Genomic DNA, 18,640 nt, shown 5'->3' on the forward strand with positions numbered 1-18,640 from the left:
ACTGGAGAAGCCGCGCATTATTGAGAAGACCCTTGTAAACATAATTCTGATTTTTAATGTTTATTATCCTTTGTTCTCTTAACTCTCGGTTACGTTGAAGAGTAAGGATGATAGAGATTTATCAAAATTGTTACAGGTAATGTCCAAAACACCACTTTTTTGCGCTATTTTGGCAAAGGCTTAGCTTCCATGTATAATAATAATGGTGTGACTTTATTTTAGCCTAATGGCCCTAATCTAGGCTTTAACATATTTTTAATTGTAATTAAACATAGTAAAACTATTACTTTGAACACCAAATTTACAGCAAAACTATTTACCTTCCTTTTTAACTTTCAATTAATTAATTAAATTAATTAAAAATAGTTAAGTTATTAAAACTATCAATATCTATATTTTTTTGAAAACGTAATTTTTGGTTCTATCTGATTTAAAAAATGAATGCTTTTCATTATTAATAAAAACTGTCTTTGCAGACAAAGACTTGAAAAAGTAAGAGATAAGTTTATAAATTAATTGCCTGAAGTAACAGATATTAAAATTTTGACTTTTGAAGACATGATTATAAAACATTTAATATTTGAAAAAAGTTCTTATCTTAGTTTTTTTCACCAAAATACCTTTAGTAGAATATTTCATTATGAAATATCTGCATCGTTTTAAAAACACATGTGCATTTTACTTTCCATTAAAAATGTACAGTTAGGTTTGAGTATTCGGCTCTAAAAGGAGAATAAAATGTACTAAAAATCTTTGATAGCTGATAAAATAAATTTAGTATTGAGACAAAACAAAACGTGTTCGTTAACTTTAAGTTTTCGAAGTACCAAACATGAACGTGTTGTATAGCTCTCAAAAGATCACGATCAAGGTACAGATCTTTTCGAATTTAATAACTATATCACAGTCAAACGGCCTATGTTATATTCCGCTTCGCAATATTTTCAATATTAAAATATCAAAAATTAAATTCATCAAGTTAAATTTTTCAGATATCCGAGTAATTGACCTTCTTAAAAGCAGTTATTAATAAATAAAAAAAAAACACTGGTATAAAGCTAGTATCCATAATCCCTTAAAATATTCTTGGAAATACCATTTTTTCTAGAATTATTATTAAGAGCAAAATACTTGTTTAAATAATGTTGAAAAATATTTTCACCAAATTAAATTTTGGTGAAAAAAACTAAGATAAGAATTTTTTCAAATATAAAATGTTTTATAATCATGTCTTCAAAAGTCAAAATTTTAATATCTGTTACTTCATGCAATTAATTTATAAACTTATCTCTTACTTTTTCAAGTCTTTGTCTGCAAAGACAGTTTTTATTAATATCTGGAACTTCAGTCTTAATATTAATTAAAGTTGTTTAGAACTAACGTTTTAAACCTTAGGAGAGAAAAGCAGGAGCTCCTTTTAAGGGTTTTGCGTGTCCATTGTTTAAAATTTCATCCTGACTGGTTGACATGACAATCAACGCCCAGTCCAACTCAAATAGCTTTCCCTTCGTTTCCACAGTGAAAAGTTACCCTTGATCGCTAACCTAGTTCAATTACCCTTAATCGCTAACCTAGTTCAATTACCCTTGATCGCTAACCTAGTTCAATTACCCTTGATCGCTAACCTAGTTCAATTACCCTTGATCGCTAACCTAGTTCAATTACCCTTGATCGCTAACCTAGTTCAATTACCCTTGATCGCTAACCTAGTTCAATTACCCTTGATCGCTAACCTAGTTCAATCACCCGTGATCGCTAACCTAGTTCAATCACCCGTGATCGCTAACCTAGTTCAATCACCCTTGATCGCTAACCTAGTTCAATCACCCTTGATCGCTAACCTAGTTCAATCACCCTTGATCGCTACCCTAGTTCAATCACCCTTGATCGCTACCCTAGTTTAATCACCCTTGATCGCTACCCTAGTTCAATCACCCTTGATCGCTAACCTAGTTCAATCACCCTTGATCGCTAACCTAGTTCAATCACCCTTGATCGCTAACCTAGTTCAATCACCCTTGATCGCTACCCTAGTTCAATCACCCTTGATCGCTAACCTAGTTCAATTAACCTTGATCGCTAACCTAGTTCAATCACCCTTGATCGCTAACCTAGTTCAATCACCCTTGATCGCTAACCTAGTTCAATCACCCTTGATCGCAAACCTAGTACAATCACCCTTGATCGCTAGCCTAGTTCAATCACCCTTGATCGCAAACCTAGTTCAATCACCCTTGATCGCTAGCCTAGTTCAATCACCCTTGATCGCTAACCTAGTTCAATTAACCTTGATCGCTAACCTAGTTCAATCACCCTTGATCGCTAACCTAGTTCAATCACCCTTGATCGCTAACCTAGTTCAATCACCCTTGATCGCTAACCTAGTTCAATCACCCTTGATCGCTAACCTAGTTCAATCACCCTTGATCGCTAGCCTAGTTCAATCACCCTTGATCGCAAACCTAGTACAATCACCCTTGATCGCTAACCTAGTTCAATTAACCTTGATCGCTAACCTAGTTCAATCACCCTTGATCGCTAACCTAGTTCAATCACCCTTGATCGCTAACCTAGTTCAATCACCCTTGATCGCTAGCCTAGTTCAATCACCCTTGATCGCTAGCCTAGTTCAATCACCCTTGATCGCTAACCTAGTTCAATTAACCTTGATCGCTAACCTAGTTCAATTAACCTTGATCGCTAACCTAGTTCAATTAACCTTGATCGCTAACCTAGTTCAATTAACCTTGATCGCGAACCTAGTTCAATCAACCTTGATCGCGAACCTAGTTCAATCAACCTTGATCGCGAACCTAGTTCAATCAACCTTGATCGCGAACCTAGTTCAATCAACCTTGATCGCGAACCTAGTTCAATCAACCTTGATCGCGAACCTAGTTCAATTAACCTTGATCGCGAACCTAGTTCAATTAACCTTGATCGCGAACCTAGTTCAATTAACCTTGATCGCGAACCTTGTTCAATTAACCTTGATCACGAACCTAGTTCAATCACCCTTGATCGCTAACCTAGTTCAATTAACCTTGATCGCTAACCTAGTTCAATTAACCTTGATCGCTAACCTAGTTCAATCACCCTTGACCGCTAACCTAGTTCAATCACCCTTGACCGCTAACCTAGTTCAATCACCCTTGATCGCTAACCTAGTTCAATCACCCTTGATCGCTAACCTAGTTCAATCACCCTTGATCGCTACCCTAGTTCAATCACCCTTGATCGCTAACCTAGTTCAATTAACCTTGATGGCTAACCTAGTTCAATCACCCTTGATCGCTAACCTAGTTCAATCACCCTTGATCGCTAACCTAGTTCAATCACCCTTGATCGCTAGCCTAGTTCAATCACCCTTGATCGCAAACCTAGTTCAATCACCCTTGATCGCTAGCCTAGTTCAATCACCCTTGATCGCTAACCTAGTTCAATTAACCTTGATCGCTAACCTAGTTCAATCACCCTTGATCGCTAACCTAGTTCAATCACCCTTGATCGCTAACCTAGTTCAATCACCCTTGATCGCTAACCTAGTTCAATCACCCTTGATCGCTAACCTAGTTCAATCACCCTTGATCGCTAGCCTAGTTCAATCACCCTTGATCGCAAACCTAGTACAATCACCCTTGATCGCTAACCTAGTTCAATTAACCTTGATCGCAAACCTAGTTCAATCACCCTTGATCGCTAACCTAGTTCAATCACCCTTGATCGCTAACCTAGTTCAATCACCCTTGATCGCTAGCCTAGTTCAATCACCCTTGATCGCTAGCCTAGTTCAATCACTATTGATCGCTAACCTAGTTCAATTAACCTTGCTCGCTAACCTAGTTCAATTAACCTTGATCGCTAACCTAGTTCAATTAACCTTGATCGCTAACCTAGTTCAATTAACCTTGATCGCGAACCTAGTTCAATCAACCTTGATCGCGAACCTAGTTCAATCAACCTTGATCGCGAACTTAGTTCAATCAACCTTGATCGCGAACCTAGTTCAATCAACCTTGATCGCGAACCTAGTTCAATCAACCTTGATCGCGAACCTAGTTCAATTAACCTTGATCGCGAACCTAGTTCAATTAACCTTGATCGCGAACCTAGTTCAATTAACCTTGATCGCGAACCTTGTTCAATTAACCTTGATCACGAACCTAGTTCAATCACCCTTGATCGCTAACCTAGTTCAATTAACCTTGATCGCTAACCTAGTTCAATTAACCTTGATCGCTAACCTAGTTCAATCACCCTTGACCGCTAACCTAGTTCAATCACCCTTGACCGCTAACCTAGTTCAATCACCCTTGATCGCTAACCTAGCTCAATCACCCTTGATCGCTAGCCTAGTTCAATCACCCTTGATCGCAAACCTAGTTCTATCCTCCCTCAAACCCTCCTTATACATTAAAGTCAGTATGAAGTCTTATCTAAGAGAGCAACCGCTCTCATAGAATTAGTCAAAAGATTGATTCTATAATTTTGTTTATAGGCCTAGTGCAAAAGCGGCGAAACTGGAAATTTGAATTTAATTCTGGATTTTTGATAACGCTTATGGGGAAATCATAAGAGTACCTTTTACGTCACGCAGCTATTATTCGGTGCCGCACGTACACTGACAGTAAGTATTAAAATTTAATGAAGAAGCATTCTAATGCAAAAAGGTTCTCTGATTTAATGAAATGTTCCATCAGACTATCAATATAATAGATGTTACCCTGGTATGAATATTCTAATGGAGCATTTTTCAACAACATATTTTGATATCACTGTAGCACTCCTAGAGTCCCCTTTGTATTATATTTGTTAATTGATAAAATTAAGACTCGCTTGTTATGTTAATGTTCGGCTGTGATTTTGATTCCTTACTTTGGTGGTGGTGGTGGTGGGTGGTGGTGCTGGTGGCACTCTTACGCAATTAGCCTAATTATTTTGGCATAATTAATTTAGCTCTCGTTTATTTTTAGGCATAATAATATGGCCAGCGCTGTTTCCACACCTATTGTTGGAAGAAACCGTAAAGATAGACTGAGCCATGTAAGAATACAATCCCTGATGGAAAGCCCCAACTTAGTAGACACGACGTTAGCTGATGTTTCTCTGCAAGAGAATGATGATGAGAGAGAGGAATCAAAGCAGGCAATTAAGACTCTTAGATGATCAAGAAAAAAACCTTAATAGCCCTTCAACCCCTTCAGGAAGGTAAGATAGGCAATTTTTGTAAGTTAAAATGGTAACAATGATAACCGCAGTTTTTATTGTAGGAGGATAGCTCTAGGGACAGCCTTATCAGGTTTGTCTAATGAGGAACTGTCTGAGCATTACGCAGAGTGTGTCAGACCTCCACTGAAAATATAAGTTATAATATATTTTTAAGCAATTACAAACTGTATGCTAAGATTTTAAACCAATGGCTGCCCAGGCCGATACCAGCTTTAACGCTTTCAAAGTGAGACTGTTTAACAAGGAATTAATTTCTTTTCCAGAAAATAACCAAGAAAAACGCCTTCCAGTTGCAATTGATCGACTACATGGCATATTTAATCAAAAAAAGTGGCAATAATATGAATTTCCAGGTAATTAATTGTAATAGATAGAGTAGTGGCATTCAATTTTAACTACCCATATTCTGCCATAATGTAGTCAAAGGCAGGGAGGGAAGTGCTATTATCCAGTCCTATTATATCCTGAGAACACTTACATAAATGTTTCCTTAGGTTGTAAGCTGCGCTTTGGAGGCAAGTACAAAAATATACGGTTACCGCGTTGATGCGTTAGAAGCAGACACTCTTAAATTGGCCAGTTATTTGTGGAGAGCTCATGAAACAACTGAAATTTTTAATTTTTTAATTTTTAAATTTTAATTTTTTTTTAAATTTTTATTTTTTTTAAATTTTAAATTGATGCATTAGAAGCAGATGCCCTTAAATTGGCGAGTTATTTGTGGGTATCTCTTGAAACAACTGAAATTAAATTTTAAATTAATTTTTTAAATAAATTTTTTAAATTTTAAATTAATTTTTAAATTTTAAATTAATTTTTTAAATTTTAAATTAATTTTTTAAATTTTTAATTAATTTTTTAAATTTTTAATTAATTTTTTAAATTTTAAATTAATTTTTTAAATTTTGAATTAATTTTTTAAATTTTAAACTAATTACAATTAAATGATAATTTACTTTAGCAACTTATGCAGACTTTTTTTCCCCGGACTCGTATACTAAACTAACAAAAAAATTCCAGTTTTAAATATATCATTGTTGAGCGAATTTCATAATTTTTATAATTTAACATTTTAATTTTCATGGAACTTTTTTATAATTTAACATTTTAATTTTCATGGAACTTTTTTATAATTTAACATTTTAATTTTCATGGAACTTTTTAGAAATAAAATTGGACTCATTTACAAATGTAAAAATAACAAATATTTCATGTTCAAATAAAAATTCACTGATATTGATTTTAGAAATGAGTTTCTATTTATTGAAATAGAAATCGAATTGATCCGTGGGTCTGCAAAATTAATTTGTAGACCAATCGCGGTGATTGCATGGTTATAGGGTAGAAGGATCGTCTGCTCGATAGCCTAAAAATTTTGAATCGAGCAGTCTAGAAGTAATGAGGAGTATATAAGAGTTTCAAATTAATTTCGCGCTTTAATAATTGACTAGAATACTAGTATGAATATGGAGAGTGATTTGAAAATTTTCTCAACCCAATAAAAATAAGTGAGACAAAAAATGAGTTGACGACGATATTGAGGTAGCCTCAAGTTTAAAGTATCCTTGCATGGGGGGCAAAGAGGACCATAACGTACTAAAAGGAGATCCCCGTAGCTCCAATAGAACAAGAGTTACGAGCCTTTAAAGTTCAGTGTTAAAATCATATGTACAGGGTTCATACAACTTTTGGAAAACAAATTTCCCTGAGATTTCCAGGTTTTTCCCCACATACTTCCCTGAATTTTCCAGAGTTACGAGCCTCCAAAGTTTAGGGTAACGCTATTCCTATGAAGGGGGTTGTTTGTTCACGTTTTGCTTAATTACTCGGCCCGTGTTTGTCGTAGCCCTAAGTTTTTAGTATGGTTGGATGGGGGACAAATTGGACTATAACATACTCAAAGGACATCCCCGTATCTCTAGTAAATTGTAGCTAATTTGGCTTAACTATTAACCAAAATTTTGATTTAAGTTCACTAGATCGAGTCGCGTACAAAAAACTAAATCCAATTTTATAACGAATAAATAAATAAATAAAATGTGGAGAAATCGGAATCCTCGAATTCTTCGCGTAATCAATCACGTACGTCGAGAATGGACAATTTTGCCTCGATACGAGAGAGGGAAAATAAGAGTCGGGGAAAATAAGTTTTCCTTCTTCTAAATCTAATTTCGCGCGACACTTAGCTCAGACAGAACTCTTTCATTCTCTATCTTACTTAGACCACCACTTCGATTTCCTGCGATTTCTACGCTCCCATATCAAAGAATATAATACGACATCAATCAAAATCAAAGTTTACAAGTCCAAAATATAATTGCCAACCCCCGTCCCCCCTCCCTCCCTCCTTCTCCCGCCAAATCAACCAACTTTCGATAGAAAATTTCCCGCCAAATATTCTACAAACTGCATGGGAATAAAATCATACAGGCTGAAATAACATTGATTGCATGGGTGAAAACAAAGTGGGCCTGGAATAGAAGTTTTTGGTTCCGATTTCATCTACGCGTTGTCTATGAGCCTCCAAAGTTTAGTGTAATGTTAATCCTATGGAGGGGGGGTATGTTTACTTAATTACTCGGCCCCTGTCCCTGAGTTTTACTAAAAACTCGCAAATTTCCCTGAGTTTTCCCCTCGGGTTTTTGTCAACTATTTATTTCCCTGATTTTTTCCGGTTTTCCAGGTTTGTATGAACCCTCCAGAAGCTTTAGGTGGTACGGGGCTTAATTTCTATTCCAGCGTAGTATTTTCGGTTGTGCCATTACTGTACGGATCCTTGGCTTTATTTATTTGGCCAGTCTTCTTCCGAGCCAGCGATCGCCAAGCAACTTTTTATTTTCAGATCTTTTCGATCTCTAACTTCTATAACGTTTATGGGGGTTTTCCCCTTTAGAGGTTTGAAGGGCGGGGGAGGGGGGGGTGTCCCTGTCATCCTGCCAAAATTGACTAATGGATAATACGGCTGGGGGACAAACCCCCACCCCTTACTTAAGACTTATTTCGCTTCAAATAAAAATGAAGTTTCTTGGCCGCGCAGAGTATTTCTTGACGCTCGCTTCTAATCTAACCGAGCTAAAGGAAAAGGCGACGATAGTGGAAAAAACGGGATGAAATGGAATGAACTCAAAACGGCCGAATAGGAAAAGATAGGAGTCTTCCCCGATTCTCATCCCGAAAAGATCCTTCGGGGCGCTACAAATAATAATAAGCGAAAAGATTCGAATTCTATAACACAGGGTTCATACAACTTTTGGAAAACAACAAATTTCCCTGAGACTTCCAGGTTTTTTCCCGTACACTTCCCTGAATTTTCCTGGTTTCCCCACCCCCATATGGAGTATCCTATGGTGCAAATGTTAACGAAGGAGTAGGGGGGGGACAAATAGGACTATTACATAATCAAAGGACATCCCCGTATCTCTAATTATAACCAGAGTTATAGGCCTCCAAAGTATAGTGTAATGTTAATCCTATGGAGGGGGGTATGTTTACGGACATTTTGCTTAATTATTCGGCCCCTGTTTGACGCGCAAATTTCCCTGAATTTTCCCTGAGCTTTTGTCAACTATTTATTTCCCTGATTTTTCCAGGTTTTTCCGGGTTTTCCAGGTTTTGTATGAACCTCGATAACAGAAATAAATCATTTCGGGTAGAAGGACATATTCTACAGGGCCGGTAGGCCCTTGTAGATATGACTTGATACCGTTTTGTAGAGTTAAAGTAATATTCACCCGCTTTTGCTAATTTCCTATGGAGATTAACATGGGTTTTTCGTGATTTTTCCCCACCGATAACTTAAAAACTACAGCGAAGGTACTTTTCGGAATTATCTTAAATTAACAATTAAGTATTCAGGGTGTGCTATCGGCCAGCTTGATCAAAACAATTAAGTCTAAGTATGTTAATTTTACTTAATTACAGAAGTACGGCTTTGACCATCGTGATTGGACATAATAATTAGCTATATCTCTTGGAAAACTCAGTGTTACTACGTATCTGTAGTGTGGTGGTTATCACGTCCGCTTCACACGCGGAAGGTCCCAGGTTCGGGCCCTGGTACATGTATTGACCATCGTGAGTGGGCAAAAGAATTAGCTAGATATCTTGGAAAACTCAGTATTACCACGTATCTATGGTGTAGTGGTTATCACGCCCGCTTCACACGCGGAAGGTCCCAGGGGCCCTATTCTACTACGATCGTTCTCGTACCGATTTCAAATATACCGCTTGTGTTACCGTCGCTCTCTTAACTATCCTCTTAAAAAGTGCCATTCTGAAAGGGTCGCTTCGAGACATCGGCAAGTCGTTGAGCGGTACGTGCTTTTAACGACTGTCGGTAGAGGGTCTCTCTAGCTACACGTGTTTCCGACTTAGCGGTCCAATCAACGCGCATATTTTTGTTTACATTTTTTTTGCCATCGTCTGCTACATAGAGCGCCAAAGTCTTTGTTATCAAAAAGTCGAAGCTTCGGTTATCATTGTAATTGAAAGGTATTGCTTATATTGTATGAATTACTATTATCATGTGCGATCAAACAAGAAAGCGTGCGGCTAAAATATCTGACAGACAGCGGGAACTTATGCTCGAATTTATGGAAACTAATCCTCAAATGATAAGCAATAAATTTACTCCCACTTTTACCAAAAGAACATGTGACACTCTGTGGGAAAAGCTAACTCTCAAGCTAAATTCTGATGGATTAGGAGCAACTAAAGACACCAAGAAATGGAAGAAGGTAAAACGATGAATCTAATACTATACTTGTATGAATTTGTTTTTGAAATTAATTTCCTTAATAGTCATTTACGGATTGGAAATCGGATTCAAAAACTAAAGCCGGAAATTTAAAAAAAACCTAAAACTGGTGGAGGAGAGCGTCCTTCAACTGAGCTAACTGAGCTAGAGCTAAGGTTGTTAGCATTAGTGGGTTCAATTTGCGTTGAGGGTAATCCGAATGTCCCAGAGGCTGGTTTTAGGGATATCCAAATGGTATGTTTTTATGAATATTATCATTGTTTTGAAACGATTTTTTAACCTGATATCTAATATTTAAGGATGAAGATCCAAATAGGCTTCAAGCTGTAGTTGACAGTGATAATCAAGGAATAGGTGGCAATGAAAGGGCCAAAACTTCAAGCGCTACTTTGGATGAAAACTTGATCCTAACCCATTGTGATACGTCGATTGACAACCCACTTACTTTTATGGTTGTTGCCGATAAGCCTGAAAAGGCTGTAACAGTTGAGGAACTGAAAAACTGAATAGTGGTGAGTTTTGTCCTAGTGTAAATTATGTAACTTTTATTATAATCAATGTTCAAGTAAGACATATTTGAGTAAAAGTGAACCTTTAAACATTGAATTTTAAGTATTAGCTAAAACTTTCGTAGAGGTAAATATGTAAATAACCGATTTAAATAATTGTTTAATTGAGAATATTAAATTAGATTCAACTTCGCAACAGCCAAGTACCTCTGGAGAATGTGATAAATTACCGTCCAATAAAACACCTAACAGAAAAAGTATTATCATAAAATCATTCTATGACATGTTTTAATGTAGTTTAATGCTACAATTTAATTCTAGGAAAACATATGGATGCTACAGGGTTTGAAACCGCTTCTACGGAATTGATCCAAACCGAGCGTGATAAAAATGATATTTTAAGAGGAATTCAAGTGTCATTAGAAAAACATGCTGTGGCACAAGAAGCTATAGCTAGTGCCGAGGCTTCAAAAGCTATTTCAATCGGAGTGATAGCTAATGCAATATGTGATTATGTAAAGAATTTCAAAAAGTAAATCCTAAAGTCAATTCTTGAGTTCCTTGTAATACATTTTTCATCCCACTTTTTATGATCTCAATATATTAAGAATAAAAGTTTTCTTTAAATATGCAAGTTTTGATGGTGTTTATTTAATAAACTGAATACAGACATTTTGAACAATATGAAGACATTCTTTTAAGCATATAAATTGACAATACTAAATGAAGCCATTTCCTCTGGAAACGTCTTTACCTTCTAAATCGCCTTACAATTTGTTCCCTGACTCTTTCACCAGCTCTTAGAAAGTTGTCATTCCTTTGGGGCACATAAGGTGGTACATCTACGTGTTGTCTAGCCCTCCTTCGATCTCTAATTACTTCATCATCACCTTCGTCGTCACTGTCTGAGAATTCGTCATCGGCTGGTACATGAGTTGCATCTCTTCGAAGGTTATGCAGTACGCAACAAGCGTATATAATTCTTCACGCAGCTGTCGGATCGTAGTGCAGTGTTCTGTGTCCAAGGAGACAGCGGAAAACCTGCTTCAAAATACCTATTGTACATTCAACAATTTGCCTGGTTTTCGTAAAGGCGGTGGTGTATCTTTCTTCGGCGGATCCAGCAGGCGCATCCAAAATGGGAGTCATTAGCCATGGTCTTAGTGGATAGCCACTATCGCCAATTAACCATGAATGCTTCCCTTCCCTTATATATGCCCTTTCTAGGTAAGCGGAAACTTGTGACATTCTAAATATGTGCGAGTCATGAGCAGAACCTGGGAACTTTCCATTCATGTTCAGAATACGGTAAGTGTGATCACAAATGATTTGAGCATTTATGGAGTAAAATCCTTTCCGTTTCACATATTGCGGTTCCCTAAATTGCTCATTTTGTTGTGATGGTGCAACAATTGCTCCTATCACACCGGGTATTTCTCCTATTTTGCAAAATCCAGTTTTTATCTGTAATTCCTCTTCTTCGATTGAAGGAAACTTTATGTGATCCGCCATACATAGTTCTATAATAGCTAGACTAACCTTCGAGACGCATCGGCTTACCGAAGGTTGACTAACAGTCAAGAATAAATCTTGACCAACTGATAATTGGTAACATCCAACAGCAAAAAATCTAATTGCTACAAGAACCTTTCATTAAAAAAAAATAAGTTTAGGTCGTTTATAATTATCCTGAATTAATGATATGAAATACCTTCACATCCACGGGTAAAGCTAAAGCGTGATTGCCATCCAGTCTATGTCTGAGAGTATCACACAGTGCGTTGATTGAGTCCTTGTTTAACCTGAATAATCTCTTGAATTTATAGTCGGACAACATTTCAAACGCAGCACATCTCTCTCGCATAACTCTTTGTCTTCGTAAGTCCCTTTGCGGTTGATTATTTTCCATTTCATATAAGTGCCATAATATCTCTAATTCGTGAAGCATGAGCGCCATTTTCGATCGTTGGTACCTCTGAACTACAGGCTGAAGCTGTAGTTATGATAACGACTCTTTCAAGCGGTCTTTAGAGTCACCGATCAGTTCAGAATACCGAAATTTTGTCATAGCGACAATTTTATAGCGCACCAACCGGAAACTGTCGGTATGGATCTCACCGATCGGAGTAGAATAAAGCCCCTGGCAGGTTCGAGCGCTGGTAGATACATGTATTGACCATCGGCATTGGACATAAGAATTAGCCAGATCTCTTGAAAAACTCAGTGTTACCAAAAACGGATTTATGGGATAAGAACGTCGGATCGTAGCTTTAGCCTCTAGTACCATCCTCCCATACTTTATTGAGAAACTTCGTCTGCTTATATTTTGACTCCACCCACAAATTCTATCTCTAGAATACAGAATTTGTGGGTGGAGTCAAAATATAAGCAGACGAAGTTTCTCAATAAAGTATGCGAGGATGGGGAGTGAATTCGCTACCTCCGACGTTCTTATCCCATAAATCCGTTTTTGGTGTTACTACGTATCTGTAGTGTGGTGGTTATCACGTCAGCTTAACACGCGGAAGGTCCCAGGTTCGAGCCCTGGTAGATACATGTATTGACCATCGTGATTGGACATAAGATTAGCTAGATCTCTTGGAAAACTCAGTGCTACCACGTATCTATGGTGTAGTGGTTATAACGCCCGCTTCACACGGGGGAAGTCCCAGGTTCGAGCCCTGTTAGATACATGTATTGACCATCGGGATTAGGCATAATAATTAGCTAGATCTCTTGGAAAACTCAGTGCTACCACGTATCTATGGTGTAGTGGTTATCACGCCCGCTTCACACGGGGGAAGTCCTAGGTGTGAGCCCAGGTAGGTACATGTTTTAACAATCGTGATTGGACATAATAATTAGCTAGATCTCTTGGAAAACTTAGACTTACCACGTGTCTGTGGTGTAGTGGTTATAATAAATATTTAACAATTATTTCACTTCACTTGGTTTAATAATGTGACATAGGTAGCTTACTTTTTCCCTATTTTTAAAACCATTAAACTAAGTAATATTAGAAGTTCAACAGATTGTCTAAAAAAGATGTTAAAAGCCACTGTAAATGGTGCTTAAATGCCTAATATTTCCTTAATACTTGCAATAATCTTAGTAAATGGCGTGAATTGATCATAGAAATGGGGTTAAAGTACACCCTAAATGATGTCTTTTTTGGCACTGGAAAAAACAGCATATATGGTGTTTGAATGCACCATTATATTTTAGAGTGCAAATGTATGACGGTAAAGCAAACATAATTATTCAAAATTTAATTACATTAAGACTGAAGTGACAGATATTATATAAAAACGTCTTGGTTTGGACCAAGGCCGAAAAAACAAACGATATGTGTGAGGTTTATCAATTGACTGAAATTTCAGATATTGAAATTTTTTTCTAGTTATTTTTATCCACTCAGTCCTTAATCAATATTTAATTCAATCAATTGATTTTACTGTTAATCGATCTAGTCCCTCTAAATTAATTGAAAAAATTACATATCTACGCTTTTTCAAGAACAATTACATTTTCGAAAACATTTTATCATGAATTTAATTATTTTGAAGGGATTTCGTGTCGATGCTCACTATCTTGCGAGCACCTTGACCGACATAGTTTTAATTGTCGCTGGATTGACAAATTTTCAAGTTTGCACCAAAAGAAGTTTATATCTGTTTTAAGTTGTTAATAAGACTGTCGTTTACAGTGAATGTCGTCTACTTAAGACAAAGCAACAAAGTTTATCCTGTGTGGTAAAGGATAAAGATCACATAAACAGAAATACTTATCAGTATTTGTTATATTCATTTCCCGCGGAAATAATATGGTTAAACACATCATTCATTACTAGTTATGCCAAGAAGGTCACATTTAACTCCGACACCCCCTCCCTTCCTCTATTTTCCCAATATATGGCATTTTATAATCACCAGTGGTTTCAGTGTATGGTCATCTGAGCCGTCGCAACACACTCAGCCAATATTACCATAGACTGAGTTATGACCAAGAAATTCTTAAGTACGGAAATGGAAGTTCCAGTGCAACTTTACCATCGTAGAGGCGACAATAGAAATATAGCATTTCGATATACGAAATTAAATGTATAAATTCGCATAACACCCTTGTTTGGCATCCACGATTAAATATTTACATTTTCCATTCGAGTTATGCCAAAGATCGCTTGCTCTTTTTAGACATCCAGTAGAACATTTCAAATATTCAATACTGTACCCTCAACACGTACTCCATTCAAAATAATTAATTTCATGATAAAATGTTTTCGGAAAATGTAATTGTTCTTGAAAAAGCGTAGATATGTAATTTTTTAAATTAATTTAGAGGGACTAGATCGATTAACAGTAAAATCAGTTGATTGAATTAAATATTGATTAAGGATTGAGTGGATAAAAATAACTAGAAAAAATTTCAATATCTGAAATTTCAGTCAATTGATAAACCTCACACATATCGTTTGTTTTTTCGGCCTTGGTCCAAACCAAGACGTTTTTATACAGGGTGTTTCTGAAAAGTCCATCACAAATTAAGGGGCGTGTTTATGGGACCAAACTGAGCGGAAAGTACCAAAGAACATGGGGTGTACAACATTTTGTTACGGAGATATGGCCTTCCAAACATTCGCCCCTAAAACAAGGAAATATCCAAAAATGAGGAGTAACACTTAAGACCGACTAACCAGCTTGTTTAAAATTACTAGACAATTTCAATAGCCTTTAATCGAACAATTGATTTCTACCTTTACTAATCAGAAGCGTATAAATGAGTAGAAGTATGCCTACGGTGGTAATGTAAAATTAATCCCAAGTGACATGATGTTTCAAGATCTTCCCAGCACCAAGTAAAATGGTTCTGATTGAAGGGACTTTTATTAGCACAGCGTAAACAACGTTATTTTCAGGAATTAGTCCAAATGTCCACGGGCGGCATTACAAAAACGAGGCAGTCTTTCGAATGATACTTGGACATGTTGGAAGATCCCTGGCTTGTTCCTGTTATCTCAAACCGTAAAAAGCTACGCAAATCTTCATCATCACGGACAACACTCTTGTACGTTAGGTATGACCTTGAGAAAACCTAAAAGGACATCTCGAATGTATTTGAAAAACCCATCTCCAATTAAGGGGCGTGTTGTTTGTTTCCAACAGAGTAAACTCGCCCAGAGAACAATTACAATGCAGAGCCACGTTTCGGCGTTAATGGCCCACAAAGGTGGTCCCAAACAAAAGAACAAACTTTAATTTGTTTCGTTCAGTAAGTGTTTCATGTGTCATAGATAAAACGCCATGATTAATGCACGAAGAAAATGAATTTATTGACAAGTTTTAACATTTAATTGCAACTAGTTACAAAAATTGTTCAAAGTGTTCACCACCCGCGTTAAGGCACACATTAGCACGTCTTACAAATGATTCCCTTACACGTTGAAAAATGCCTGGAGTTTCGCGAATTGTTTGACAGCCGTGAATTATTCGTCGACGTAGCTCTTCAACATCGGGCACTTCAGTCTGATAAACTAAGTCTTTCAGGTGGCCCCAAAGAAAGAAATCACAAGGGTTCAGATCGGGTGATCGAGCAGGCCACTCCACAGGTCCACCTCGACCTAACCACCGCAAAGGGAAGGTCGCGTTAAGATAATTTCGGACCGCGATGCTGAAATGTGGTGGTGCACCATCGTGCATGAACCACATTCTGTTTACCAAACCTAAGGGTACGTCTTCGAGTAGTTCCGGTAAATCGTCCCGTAAGAACTGCAAGTAAGCCACACCGTTTAACCTGGGCTCTAGGAAATATGGCCCAATTAAATTGTCACCCACAATACCACACCACACGTTTAAACTGAATTGTACTTGGTGACTTCTAACGCAAGTTGCGTGGGGGTTTAGCTGGGACCATTGATGTTTATTATGTAAGTTAATAATACCATCCCGTGAAAAGTTAGCTTCGTCAGTAACCAACAAATCCCGTGTGAAATCGATATCGTTTACTTTAGCCAGAAACCACTGACAAAACGCCGTGCGTCGTGGGTAGTCCGCTGGATTCAAACCTTGAACTTTTTGAACATGGAAAGGATGAAACCGGTGGCTTCCGAGGATTTTCCACACGAGCGTGTGGTTTACGCCTAATCGGCGACCAACTTGGCGGGTACTTGATTCAGGCTCGTCCTCGAAAATGGTGAGAACTTCGTCTTCTACGGCCTCTGGGATGGCTCTCGCTCTAGGTTGAGGTCCAGCCGGTTGGATTCGTCCATCTTGCCTCAAACGTCTGTCCACAGCCTCGAACGTCAGTCGATTTGGTAGTCGCCTCTGCGGAAATCTTTCCTGATACAAGCGTACAGCTGCAGCGGCATTCCCCTCGGCTAGTCCATACATTAGGTGCATATCCGCATATTCGGCATTTGTGAAGAAAGGCATTGTAACAGACTTCGTTGAATTATGAGTTTAATAAAACAAACACATGTACGTGAAACCTCTTTTATTCCTTTCTTAAAAAACATAGTGCTCTGTTTTAGTGCTCTGCTTTTTAAGAATAGGCGAAGTTCTCACTATTTTCGAGGACGATCCAAAAACAAGCAGCCGCCAATTGGTTTGCTGATTAAGAAAAAACCACACGCAACTTGCGTTAGAATTCACAAAGTACAATTCAGCTTAAACCTGTGGTGTAGTATTGTGGGTGACAATTTAATTGGGCCATATTTCCTAGAGCCCAGGTTAAACGGTGTGGCTTACTTGTAGTTCTTACGGGACGATTTACCAGAACTACTCGAAGACGTACCCTTAGGTTTAATAAACAGAATGTGGTTCATGCACGATGGTGCACCACCACATTTCAGCATCGCGGTCCGAAAACTTGTCAATAACATTTTCTTTGTGCATTAATCATGGCGTTTTATCTATGACACATGAAACACTTACTGAACGAAACAAATTAAAGTTTGTTCTTTTGTTTGGGACCACCTTTGTGGGCCATTAACGCCGAAACGTGGCTCTGCATTGTAATTGTTCTCTGGGCGAGTTTACTCTGTTGGAAACAAACAACACGCCCCTTAATTGGAGATGGGTTTTTCAAATACATTCGAGATGTCCTTTTAGGTTTTCTCAAGGTCATACCTAACGTACAAGAGTGTTGTCCGTGATGATGAAGATTTGCGTAGCTTTTTACGGTTTGAGATAACAGGAACAAGCCAGGGATCTTCCAACATGTCCAAGTATCATTCGAAAGACTGCCTCGTTTTTGTAATGCCGCCCGTGGACATTTGGACTAATTCCTGAAAATAACGTTGTTTACGCTGTGCTAATAAAAGTCCCTTCAATCAGAACCATTTTACTTGGTGCTGGGAAGATCTTGAAACATCATGTCACTTGGGATTAATTTTACATTACCACCGTAGGCATACTTCTACTCATTTATACGCTTCTGATTAGTAAAGGTAGAAATCAATTGTTCGATTAAAGGCTATTGAAATTGTCTAGTAATTTTAAACAAGCTGGTTAGTCGGTCTTAAGTGTTACTCCTCATTTTTGGATATTTCCTTGTTTTAGGGGCGAATGTTTGGAAGGCCATATCTCCGTAACAAAATGTTGTACACCCCATGTTCTTTGGTACTTTCCGCTCAGTTTGGTCCCATAAACACGCCCCTTAATTTGTGATGGACTTTTCAGAAACACCCTGTATAATTGATAATGACATTCCTTGAGTGTTAATATTTCTTCGGACAGTATAGGTATGTATAAGAAAGGCGCTCAACTAGCCATAAAACCGCGGTCAAAAATTCCACGGCCATGTAATACGCGTCAAGAATGTTAAAAAATGTTTTCATCTAGCCTCTCATCTCGTCTCATCCATTTTCCAAAATATTTCCCCCCCCTCACTGTTGTACCACTCAATCAATACATCGAATACAAAAGAGGTACGACCCCCTTAGTTAAAAACCGGCGTAGTTATGGGAGGCAGGAACACCAAGATGAAACGAACTCTATAATATTATATTGGAAAGCCTTTAGTGTGTAGTGGGTGTAGGTTTGAAGAGGCAGAGTAGAATTTTGACACCTATGATGGGATGGCTATGTAGGCTCTCTATTTAATTAAGAGGGTTCCATTTTTTTGCCCCCCCCCCCCGGTTCTTTTTTTT

At 37.7% G+C, this 18,640-nt stretch overlaps 1 protein-coding gene and 2 long non-coding RNA genes across 3 annotated transcripts; 2 read left to right on the plus strand and 1 right to left on the minus strand.

Moving 5' to 3' along the window:
* The first annotated feature begins 9,512 nt into the window (after positions 1-9,512).
* LOC149667285 (uncharacterized) lies at positions 9,513-10,210 on the plus strand. The gene is made up of 2 exons (XR_016368185.1): positions 9,513-9,965; positions 10,030-10,210. It is a non-coding gene; the product is annotated as an uncharacterized LOC149667285 (long non-coding RNA).
* Positions 10,211-10,507: 297 nt separating this feature from the next.
* Positions 10,508-11,048, plus strand: LOC149667286 (uncharacterized). The gene is made up of 2 exons (XR_016368186.1): positions 10,508-10,751; positions 10,816-11,048. It is a non-coding gene; the product is annotated as an uncharacterized LOC149667286 (long non-coding RNA).
* Positions 11,049-12,404: 1,356 nt separating this feature from the next.
* Positions 12,405-18,161, minus strand: LOC149667287 (uncharacterized). The gene is made up of 4 exons (XM_089841392.1): positions 17,424-18,161; positions 17,055-17,099; positions 16,556-16,931; positions 12,405-12,487 (listed from the first exon to the last, which is right to left on the minus strand). The coding sequence occupies exons 3-4, from the start codon at positions 16,920-16,922 to the stop codon at positions 12,405-12,407; spliced, it is 450 nt and encodes a 149-aa protein (XP_089697518.1). The 5' UTR covers positions 16,923-16,931; positions 17,055-17,099; positions 17,424-18,161.
* Positions 18,162-18,640: the final 479 nt, after the last annotated feature.

This window comes from Phalangium opilio, unplaced genomic scaffold, assembly GCF_054372755.1.
Source record: "Phalangium opilio isolate 3A_F unplaced genomic scaffold, DU_Popi_V2 ptg000059l_1, whole genome shotgun sequence".
NCBI classification, from domain to species: Eukaryota; Metazoa; Arthropoda; class Arachnida; order Opiliones; family Phalangiidae; genus Phalangium; species Phalangium opilio.